Source organism: Typopeltis vanoorti, chromosome 3 (genome assembly GCF_054136105.1).
Source record: "Typopeltis vanoorti isolate ZY-2024b chromosome 3, IOZ_Tvanoo_1.0, whole genome shotgun sequence".
Taxonomy (NCBI): Eukaryota; Metazoa; Arthropoda; class Arachnida; order Uropygi; family Thelyphonidae; genus Typopeltis; species Typopeltis vanoorti.
This window is the reverse complement of record NC_143551.1, coordinates 73,471,366-73,483,665: the sequence shown is the minus strand read 5'-3', so window position 1 is coordinate 73,483,665 and position 12,300 is coordinate 73,471,366. Positions and strand designations below refer to the sequence as shown.

Genomic DNA, 12,300 nt, shown 5'->3' with positions numbered 1-12,300 from the left:
AGAGGAGGAGGCATATCTCCTCTAGTCTTCCCCCCCCTTCCAAAAAAAAAAGACATCACAATCACATGAATTTTGAACAGCTCAAATACTAGAAAGTCTCCTGGAGAATTTTGAACAGCATAAATACCAATGCTACTGACCCCTTGCCTAGATAGTGGGAATGATGTCTGCCCAAAAAAATACTTCGACTCCTCACATTCAGATAGTGACATTATATAAAGACAAAACTCATTGGTTGGCATTAATTTTTATCTTCTAATTTTTCATGAAAAAGACTCCAGAAGAATTTTGAAGCAGCTTAATTAATAAAATGTCTTCTGCAGAATTCCAAACAGCTTCTGAATTACCAAAAATATTGTCTTCTACTCCTCTCCTCTCATAAAGTCTTCAGAAAGAAAGGAAGCTGTCCACCATGACAGCTACTATTTGACCACATTGAGTGGTCAAATAGTAAACTAACTTATCAGAATTCTCCAGACCAGAACTCTCTACACGGTTTCATAACTCAGTTGACATCTATCTCACATTCTTAAAGTAGGCCTATGTCCATTTCAGAAAAAAAAAATACATAAATAAAAATTTACCATTGAATTATTGATCCAATGTCCTCACTTCAGTTTTATCTAAAATAATAGAAATGGTCATTACCATTTAATTTCTAAACAACTAGTAGTTGGTATTCATTAATGGTTACCAGTAACTTCTAGTGTGGATTCTACTACTGTTGATTCACAGTAATCTCCTTGTCATCACCCATGCCTGGATACACATCAGAGAAAGGTTTGGAGAAACTTATGTAGTTGTCCTTAATATTTTGAAAACATTTGTTCATGCATGTCAAAAAAAGAGCCAATCAAGCAACTTACTATCCTATGATCTGCCTTCCACCCATTGTATCTGAATGACCAGTTTACCATCTAGCCATTCACTGTACATCATGTTGATTTTCATCTCTGGAACACTTATTTATTTATTTATTTTTATTTATTTAATTTTGGTATTGAAAACTGTTCAAAATTCTAAGTAAATTATAATAGACAGGAAATTATATTCTTGTTTTAATCCTTTACCCAAGCATAAGCAAACAAAGTTTGTGCATGAGGTACCCTAGTGACTAGGCTACTTGTGTGTAGAGGTTGTTGATGTCACATCGAATGCCTCAATATCCACAATTGGTCACATTTCTTCTGATTTCCACTTTTATGACAGACTAGATGAAATATAGTAGAAACCAATTTGCCAGGGTCCTCTATAGAGAGGAGTTTGAAAATGAAAATGAAAGCCAAGTGGTGACCTTTTTTTTCCCCACTCCATTTCAGCCCTAATTTTTGTATAGAATAGAGGATGAAGACATTCATTCCTTCAAAAACTGTTTCAGCAACTCAATTAGAGGTAATTCTTGGATCAAGAAAATTGAAAAATTCAACAATGGATGTAAATTTTGATAATTTACAGCCATTGCTGTAATTATCAAAATTAATACAAATTATTCCCCTTGATCCCATTGTAGTGATGAGGGATGTGAGACTGAGAGTTCCAAGAGAAGGGTGTTCTGAGATCTAGTATCTTCGAGAAAACTGGTTAAAGGAAAAATGTCAATCTGGTATTCTGGTGGGTAAATGGACACTTTGAGAAACATCATTCATTAGAGCAATAGGCATCTTTTAGCATCTTATTAATGGCATACTTAGGCATCTTTTCTGAATCTTATTAATGGAACTGAAAAAATAGAAGCCAATTAGTATGTTAATGTTAAAGTCACTAAGGGAGGTCATGTCATTGTTTTTGTTATTAGACTAGAAAACCAAGATTTGGGAAATGAAAATTTGAAGAGATTTAGGTGATTTTTAGAATTTGGAGAATGGTAGAGGCAGTAAATGAATATGAGAGAATGTGGAAAGAAACTTTTGAGCCAAGAGAAAATCAAAAAGATAGGATTCTAGATTTGATATGAAATGCTGGATCACACAAATATCTGAACTTACTTACCCACAAATCTGCAGTTAAGATGGACACAGGCTATAGTAGTGTAAGTTGTGGTTCAGTTAGGAATAGGAAATTAGGCCTGGATGTCTGTAAGTAGGGATAAATATCATCATTTATATTCATGTTTAGGCTGCATATTTGTGAAGGAGATTAAGGTTTTGTTGTATTTTAAGGTTTACAACCCGCAACAGATTGTAAATCTTTCTTTGGTTGTAAACATCCAACATATAATATCAGTTGCAAAATGAATATGAGAGATTTGTTATACTAAATACAACAAATATCTGCTTTAGAGAACAAACATGCACATTTTCAAGCCTGCATTAAGCAAGGTGGTAAAGAATGAATGAGAATTGCCTGCCACTTAGTGACATTTACAAACATCACTGCCAGTGAGATTTGAAGCCATAGCCCATAAATTGGAAATTAGAGATGTTATCTCACTTGTGTTATGCCCACTGAGACTGGCAAGTTTGGCCTTGACAGTTCACCCACAACACCACTCAGAATCTCTCAACCCACAGTCTGGCAGAGTAGATGGCAGCAGGATTATGTGCTACTCTTCTTAAAAACCTCCTAATGTATTACTGTTACTAATGTATTACATTTTAGACATCTAGCATGTGGAACTGCTTTACCCTCAAATGAGAGTAAACCGTGGGATATATATTTTTAGATATCCCAAATATGTTTAGCATTGGCTTGGAGGATGTCACTTACACTTCATGTAAGAAGAGAGAGTAGCAGAAAAATCTGGAGTTCTTACTCTAAGGATCAAAACATCAGCCATTCCAAGCAAAGTAGTGTTCTTTTACTGCAAGATAAAAGGCAGCTACTGTGTAGAGTTCTCTGTTTTGTGTGTTCATTATTATAATGCTACTTGTTATAGAATATTATTTTAGCAAGTAGGGGTGTATATCTGCAAATACTTTTTTTTTTATTAAGCTCTCTCTCTCTCTTTGAACTCTCCTGCCTTCAATATTTATTCTTATAATTCGTTTTCATTTTTTTTTCCTTAGCTCACAGAGAGTGTGAAACTACAGAATTTCAGTGTAGAAATGGACAGTGTATTCCTCGTTCCCAGAGATGTGATCTGATGTATAATTGTAATGATAAGTCAGATGAGCACAACTGTGGAGGTATTTTTTGTTTGTTTGTTTGTTTTATATTTAATTTAATGCACACAGTAATGTAACGGTGTATTTAATTCATCATCCAAGTTTCATCAGCATGTTGCACAAATATAATGAAACAACTGATTATCTCTCTTTGATTCAGCTTAAAATCAACAGAATTTGATTTTACAAAGTCATTTTTCATGTTGTTACAAATGCTTTCTTTAAAATAATTATTAGTTACTAATATTATTATTATTAGTAGTAGTAGTAGAAGTAAGACTCTAGTAAAGTAAATAGACTGACTCCATCTCCCTCAACCAGGAATATAGCTGTCACAATGTAATATTAAACTCATGAAACCTTTTTATATTTACAGTGCACTCTACCAATGCATTCCATTTGACCACTATTCTTTTCATGTAAAAACACACTCTTCACTTCATTGTTCATCACATTCCTTCAGGGATGGCCTTTTGTTTTTCTTCATTCTCCCTGTACTCCATAAAAATTCGTCCATTAAGCTGTGCAATTTATATTTTCTCAACCTGTCCTTATAAATCAGGAGAGTGGTACTGAATTGACAGAAGTGCTTGGCAGTGGAAACAGTAGTAGTGTGAGAGATGCAGAGAGAACGGGAATGCAAGAGGAACAGGGAAACAGGAGGGGCTCAGGTAGACAGGGAGTTATGGTATAGGGAGAGTGGATGTTGAAAGAGGCAGTAAATGTGTGTATGAAGATGGAGTATATTGTGATGTGGGTGGGGAAGTTGAGACTGAGTAGATATATGTGGTGATAAAGGTGATTGGGCAGGTGTGGTGGGGATATCACAACCAACAAGTGGATTGGATCGAACTGGCTATAGAGACCTAAAAATGAACTGCTGTGCTTGTTTACAAATGCCAGAAATATCAGAAATAAGGGGATGAAATGGTTTCAGTGATTGAGTTTATTCACCCAAAAATCATTGAAATAAGTGAAACATGGTTGAATGAAGATGATGTCATAACAGGAATAGAAATGAAAGTATACAGTATATTTTGCAAGGATAGATAGGGCAAGAAGAGGGGGGGGGCTGATGATGATAGCAAGGAAATGAAGTCTACATAAGGTAGACATGAATAGGGGGAATGGTGGCAATGGTTATGAGGTAGTGTGGTGTAACATGGAGGTTGAGAGCAAGACATATTTCATTGGATGTTGTTATTATAGGCCTGAGAATGTGGAGGATGTTGATGAAGAAATGTATAAACAACTTGGATTAATGAACAAAGGAAGGGTAATTATTATGGGTGATTTTAATTATGGCAATATAGATTGGAATGAAGAGATAGCATTTGGGAATAAGGAAAATTAATTTCTCAAGTTCTTGAGATATAACTATCTCAGGTAGCATGTAAAGGAGGGCATGCGAGGATCAAGAGTTGTAGATCTACTCATTTCATCACAGGATGTGATTGTAAGAGGGGGTTTTCACACTTTCCTCCAGTTGGTGAAAGTGATCATGAAGTAATCAGCCGTGTTGTGGCTAGTCATATGCAGACTTTTGTGAGGAAAGGATAGATGTGGAATTATAAAGCTGTTGATTATGACAAGCTTAGGAGACAGCTTGGAGCTATAACATGGAACGAGGAAGTGAGCGGTAAGGAAATAAATGCTGCATGGGAACTGACAAAGAAATACATAACAGCATCAATGTGTCAATGTATTCCAAAGGCCAAAAGGCTGAATAAGGTAGGTGTAAGATGGATGATTGTGGAACTTAAGCATGAAATCTGAAAAAAGAAAGTAATTTGCAGGAAGTACAAGATGAACAATAGTAATAATCAGTCACATGAAGAGTATAAAGAACAAGCCAGTAGAGTGAATCAGTTTGTAAGGAAAACAAAAGTAGAGTATGAGCAGAAATTGGAAAACAAAAGTAGAGTATGAGCAGAAATTGGCAAATCAGGTAAAGTAAAACCATAGAGAGAGTTTTTTTTAGAGATATCTGGCAAGTAGAAGTAAGAATGATCATGATAAGATGAAGTTAATGGATGAAAGTGGCAGAATGGTAACTGCTGCAGAAGATATTGTTGAGGTATTCAGTGATCAATTTATAAGCATGTTTCATCCTGATCAGGGTGGAATCATGAAGAACTTAAGTGTAGAGGACATAGGAGGGGATGGCTTAATTGTAAGTGAGCAGGAGGTATTTGAGGAAATAAATAACCTTGATGTCAATAAGGCGATAGGATTTGATGACATATCACCACACATCTTAAGGGAATGTTCCTGGAAACTGACAATTGCATTGGCATGTCTGATTAATAAGAGTCTTACAACAGCACAGGTTCCAAGGGAGTGGAAGGAGGGTAAAATTGTTTCATTGCATTAAGGTAGTGCTAAGGCTGTAGCTTCAAATTATAGGCCAATTGGTATATGTCTGAAGTTGTGGTGAAGGTATTGGAGAGATTGATGAGAAGCAGGATACAGAAATGGGTTGATAACAGCAGTATTCTTTGTGGTTATCAGCATGATCATGTTTTACTCACCTACTTATGTACTATATCAGGGTGTTAAATACCTTGGACAGGAGAGAATCAAATACAGTGGTGTACTTGGATTTTGCAAAAGCTTTTGATAGACTGACACATGACAAACTGTTAAATAAATTGAAACAGATGGAGTTGGATCAATGACTGGCTGTTGGATAGGTATTAGAAGGTTGTGTATGGGAGGTACAGTACCCCAAAAGAGAAAGGTCACTAGTGGTGTGCTGCAGGGTTCAGTTTTGGGGCTATTGTTGTTCAATTTGTATGTTAATGATGTTGGGATGGGTGTAACTAGTGATATGCAGCTGTTTGCAGATGATGCAAAACTGTGGAGAGCAATGCAGAGTCAAGCAAATGTTATGGTCTTACAAGAGAACTTGAATAGATTGCATGAATAGGCAGGTAAGTGGAACTATCATTTCAATGTTGCAAAGTGTAAGGTTTTGAGATCTGGTAAGCAACAATTGGATGCAAAGTATACACTTGATGGGGAAACTTAAAGGAAGTAGAGGAGATGAGATATCTTGGAGTAATGGTGGACAAGGAGTTGAAATTCAGGGGCCACATTGCACAATTTGTGAAGATGTCACATCAGGGGCATATCTAGGGGAGGGCGGAGGTCTGCCACGGTGGCACTTTGCTTTTAAGAAATCTTGCCATACTGTCTATAGACAGATTGAGAGAATGTAACTTGCAGAGCCTCATGAATAGGAGGATGAAGGGGACGATTTTGCTAACAGAAAAGCAAGAAAAATAACATTTTAGAATGTTGGAATTAAAGTTTTACTTCAAAAAGAAACATAGCATTTTAATTTATTTCCCTATATGTCGTTTTGACTTTTTGTAGTATTTTTGGTGTGTATTGAGAGGAGCGGCAAAAGCTGTAGCTATGGCACTGTGTCACATCAGATAATGGTAAGGATGTGGAGCACCCTGACATGCAGAAATAGAGAGGTTATGATACTATTGAATAATGCCTTGATCAGGCCTCATATGGATTATTGTGCACAGATTTGGTTAACTGCATATCATGGTGATGAGGATATGTTGGAAAGGGTCCAGAGAAGATTCTACAAGAATCTTCTCTAAACCCTTTGAGAGAATGTAACTTGCAGAGCCTCATGAATAGGAGGATGAAGGGGATATGATTGAGACATATGAACTAGTCTGATATTGTTATTGCATCGATATTGAAGAGATATTTCACAGAATGGGAGAGGAGGCTTGGACAAGAGGTCATCACTGGAAACCGTATAAGGAGGGTGCAAGCAGAGGAAGGGTAGGTTCTTTACATGGAGAGTGGTTGGTGAGTGGAATGCATTGCCTGAGTGTGTTGTGGGTGTAGACACATTGAATCAGTTTAAGGCACAGTTGGATGAGCATTGTGTGCAATAGTGTGTACCTCCCACAATTAGTCTCTGATTCCATGGAGGTTAAATGTTAATGTTGATGATAATAATAATAGTAATAAATGATATTGCATCCTTATATGCCTTATTACTCTCTCCATAGTTTCTTCGCCACAATACAAATATTGTGGATAAATTACCACACCATAGTCAGAAGGCAGTCTGCTGTGTGCAAAAGGTCTTGAAGAATAGTACAGCCACCTCTTTATTTCTACTTGTCCATGTTTTCCTTATCACAACAGTAATATGTTGCTGATTTGATTTCACATAACTTTTGCAATGTAAATCACATAAAATATTATTAAGAGATATGTTGAACACTGAGGAAATTACTGCAGAACTCTGAGGAGTGCCATTAATTATCTTTCTTTTCTTGATTCTTTCCCCTGCACAAATCCCCTCCCCATCATCCTATTCACAAGGCTTTGCAAATTACATTCTTTCAATTTATCTTCATATTTCACATTCCAAAGACTAGTTATCAGTTTTGTGAATCTTTTCTGGATGCCGTCTAATATATCCTCATTCACCATGGAAACCTGATGACCAAATCTGTGCACAATAATCCATTCACATGACAAATTCACAAATTGTGCAGTGTGGCCCCTCAATTTTAGATCCTTAGATGATTGAGCATGGAATGCTAATTTCTGACACAGATTTCTGACCTCTTTTATTTCTTTCAAAGTTTCCCCACCAAGTACAGGGTGATAAAAATTAAAATATCTTTGTTTCGGGCCTTGTTGAGCACCATCCAGTGATACAGATACTGGGATACTTTGCAGAAATTCATAGTGCATCATGCAAAACCAGTATATGAGGGGGGAAAAATAGTCCAAAATTCACCCACCTGGTGCATTGTAAACATCAAATGCATGGAATTTCCATATCACACAACTCGGCAGTGTTGTGTGATATTTGGTATTTTTCCCCTTCATCCTGGTTGTTAATACCATCCACAGTGATGGCACTAACCTTGCCCCAATGTGCTTTGCTCCTGAAGCTGTACTGCCTAATCAATTCCGATGCTTTTGCTGCACTTTGCAAATTTCATCACCTGAACAAATGTCAACAAGGTCTACTATCTCCATGCGATCTGTGACAAATGATTAGTCATTTTGAGGAAATGCGATCATTGGGAATTAGACCTGGTAGATGTCACAAAGCAATTAGTTCACAACAAGTCAATGAAGTTGCTACTGCTGTTGTGGAACAGACTATAAATATCAGTGTTATATCCCCTGTTTTTCTCATGCTGACTTCTTTATCGTTATTTTATCTTTAATTTTCTTATCTTTACTTAACTCTTTAGTTTTCAGTTACCATTAAATTTTCGTATCTCTTTTTCTCTCAGACTTTGGTTACAGACAAATTTGTATAGATTAAGACTGCACCAGCCGGCAACTAAATTCTGATACACTATCTAAAATACTTAAAGAAAATTGTAGGGATCAAGATATATGCAGTCGTGGTCCCTATTCTCATATCACTATTGGTTTCCCCTTTAAATGCAATGGTACGAAATTTTCCAAACGGTAATTCAAATCCGCAGAAGATATGACAAACTCAATTGATTATGTAAAAGAAACACATTTATTATTATTATTATTATTATTATTATTATTATTCCTGATACCTCCAAGGAGTCCGAAGACTCATCGCGGGAGGACATCTTCAACTGTCTCTACACCTTACCTCTACTACGAATCAACGCCATCTACCGCCCACCTCCAACACCACCACAACTAGTAATTTTTGTCTGTAAATTGCGTGTGTTCTGAAGGGCCGATTTGTATGTATGCGGGATGAAAAACCCGAGTTTCCGGGAGAAAAAACCCTGCTACCTCCGTATGAAATCGGCTAACTCACCATCAATTATTTCACAAAGACAAGTATACATGTTATTTAAATTCTTAACCTTAAAAGTGTCTAGGTTCCTTTTCTCAATAAATCACAATTCAAAACTTCTGTACTATATTCTCTTACTGGACATAAATTCCCCACTTCTAAACATATATCTATCTTCAGACTCTCACAATTAAGTTACCTGATAATATCATACATGAAACATTACATATAAACACTAGACAATTCAATAAATCTGACATGTAATTCTCTAGGACAACAGTACTTACCCCAAAATATCTGTTAACACTTAATTACTTTCTGATCATATGACATTACTTTTCTTAAATCACTTAAACAGTCTGGAGCCCGGCCTCCTGTTCGGCTGGAGCCTAATATGTTTTCTTCTTAACAGTAGACACAAGTGTCCAAATTGCAGACTGTTCTTATGATACAACACGTAAATAGCGTGTGTTCTTAACTTCTGTTTCTTTATTCCACGGATACTTTAATCCTACATTAATATAAGAAAATCTTCGCTTACCATTCTTGCTTTGACTAGGTATTCTGATCTGTTCACTGTACGTCCTCTGATGGCTGGCTTTGTTCCTTTGTTCTACACGAACCGAAAACACTCATGCACAGACGCTGACGTGGATTTCATCAACGGCTCTTTCTCCTAATGTGTTTGAACACATCGTAGTTGCAGCTTTGACCGATGTAACATGCATAGCAAGGGGAGATACTTGCTACACGTGGTGGCAAGCTCTACATAGCTCTCCTACGGGAACATGGTGCCAACGAACCTCGGAGACGAGACACAAGCGATAAGAGGTAAGAGACCAGAGATAAGAGAAAAGAGATAAGAGAGCAATTCGAACTCCCACTGAAACTTTTATATCCCGGAACAGCTCCCTCACTCGGCGGTGTCATCACGCATATGGCGGCAGCCGATTGGACGCCGTGGCTACGAACTGTCTTTACATACCTTAAACTTGTACTTAGCTTATACATATTTATTTGTTAATATTACATGACTTTCTAATTTAATTCATTCACAATTACTATCTTAATAAACTCATGGGCTATCTCAACACTGTTTAGAATTTACACATCTGGTTATTTGCATTTTCTTGGGACGTTATTCGGTGCATTTCCCATCAGGAGGCATAAGCCTGTCCTTATCCCTTCCTTTTGAGGTAACTTAATGTTGGGTGGGAAAAAGGGATGACTCATCACTTTTTCCGACACAACAATCAGCATTGGTTCCCACAGTGAATGTGCTGCATCAGATGCTTGAATATGCCTTTGCCTTCACTCAAAGTTGCTGTTTGGTGTGGGTCTTACAGCTTCGTTTATCATTGGACCATTCTTTTTTGAGGACATTTGCTAGTTGGATCCTGTGACCTGCTCAGTTACTGATAAGAGGTATTGCAGTATGATAAACAATAATTTTATTGTACCACTGCTACAGCAGTGCATGTGCATGGATTCAGTAATTTTCGTGCAGCATGGGCCCCTTCACACATCAGTCAATCTGTACAGGATTTCTGGGAAATGTTCTTTCTCAAAAGCCAGAGTGATTAGCCATGCATTTCCCACTGCATGGTTGTCTTGTTCACCTGATCTGATCCTCTGTGACTTCTGGCTTTGGGGATTTCTCAGTCACAGCGTGTATCGGGATCATCCTGATAACTTGCTAGCAGTGAAACATAACGCAGCAGGTGTGCAACATCAGTCCCAACCAGCTGCTTTCTGTGCAACTGTGCAAAGGATGCAGTTTGTGGCATACCAGAAAGAACAGCACATTGAACAGACAGGCATGATGAAAGTGAATAATAACGTGCTATTTATGCTTGTGTCGCTTTTCTCCTTCTTACACACACACAGAAAAATTACAGTATATCCCACAGCAGTCCCTGGTGGTGAATTTTTCAAACTACTTTTTTATTTTTCAGATATCGTTTCTGCATGATTGACAATGTATTTGTAAAAAAGTTTCACAGCATTTGGATCACTGGGTGGTACTCCACTAGTCTCTTAAACAGGAATACTTTAATTTTGATCACCCTGTATATACTTTGTATCTCATTGTTGCTTACCAAGTTTCAAAATCTTACACTTTGCAACATTAAACTGACAGTTCCACTTACCTGCTCATTCATATAATCAATTTCCCTCTCCATCTTGTTATTTCTCTCTCATTCTCTTCACTCGTGCCACTCACTTCTCCATTTGCAAAGTCTCCTACCTTATTCTCCTACTCTTCCACACCACATCTGGCTTTCTCAGGTCTTCCATTTACTTCAGTCATTATTTTCTTTTGCAGCAACAATTTTTACAATTGTCTCACACCAAATCCATTTAAATGTAGTCCATTTTTTTATACAGCTCTATCTACCCCTCAGCTTCATCCCAGACATTCACAAAATGAACTTCTCTTCACACAACTCTGCTTCCATACCATTCATAATCGTTACTTTTCTTCTCAACTCATCATTATAATACCTGGGCAACATGCTGACTACGTTACCTATAACACTGTTATCTTTCACTCTTCGTAACAGTCTCATGACATTCCTCCTTACATTCTTTTTGTTACCAGTCAAGTAATTTGTGCCAACTCTTGCTCATGTGCTCCTCTTATCCAATAGTTTAATCATCCTGCTTATTCTACCTACCACAAAACAGACCTTGTGCACCTTTTCACTCACCACACCCTTTTGGCCCATTCTTCTTCACATTTCCATACGAATCTGTAATTCTCCTCAGTTCATTCCTCGCATGTTTAATCTCTTGCCTCATCTTTACCAACTCCAAGAAAAAAGCTGGGTTGCTAAGTAATCATTCTGCAAAGGTGTGTCACCTAGGAAAATATAACTGCAATTACTTTCTCACTGCCATTTATGCCAATTGCATTTTCACTATCTTGTCCATCCACATCCCAACAGTTAACACTTACCCACTAACTCGCTGCCATCTACGCACAATGTCTTACCAATCGATGTTGCTGACTCACTGCCACTTTCACCCACTTTCAGCAAGAGGGTGAGGAGTGGTTTCTTTGTATGGAGGTTGTTGAACTTGGAATGCATTGTCTGATAGAGTGGTGAGGGCACGAACGGTCAATGAGTTCAAGGAATGGTATGATAGACTTTGTATTTTCTAGGATGGATCTCCCACGATGAGTCTTTTGACTCCATGGAGACTTGAATCATTATCGTCATCATAATAATAATAACATACAGGCTGACATGCTCCAATCTACTGCTTTATTTATTTTTCAATGATGTTTTAATATGCTGAGCATCTCCAGTTCACCTTAGTTTTCACATCATTCTCTGTCACATTGGCAACTGCAGTTATATTTTCCTAGGTGACACACCTTTGCAGAATGATTACAGAATGATA

General features: G+C 37.3%; 1 protein-coding gene across 2 annotated transcripts in view; it reads left to right on the top strand.

Moving 5' to 3' along the window:
- LOC150108267 (uncharacterized) overlaps window positions 1–12,300 on the top strand; it is a 709,268-nt gene that overhangs the window by 302,659 nt on the left and 394,309 nt on the right. For both annotated transcript variants that reach the window (XR_016548127.1, XM_090390670.1), the window contains exon 23: window positions 3,006–3,125. Coding sequence is in view for 1 of the 2 variants with exons in the window: in XM_090390670.1 (XP_090246796.1) it covers window positions 3,006–3,125 (120 nt within the window). In the remaining variant the exon portion in view is untranslated. The remainder of the gene's footprint in view (window positions 1–3,005; window positions 3,126–12,300) is intronic.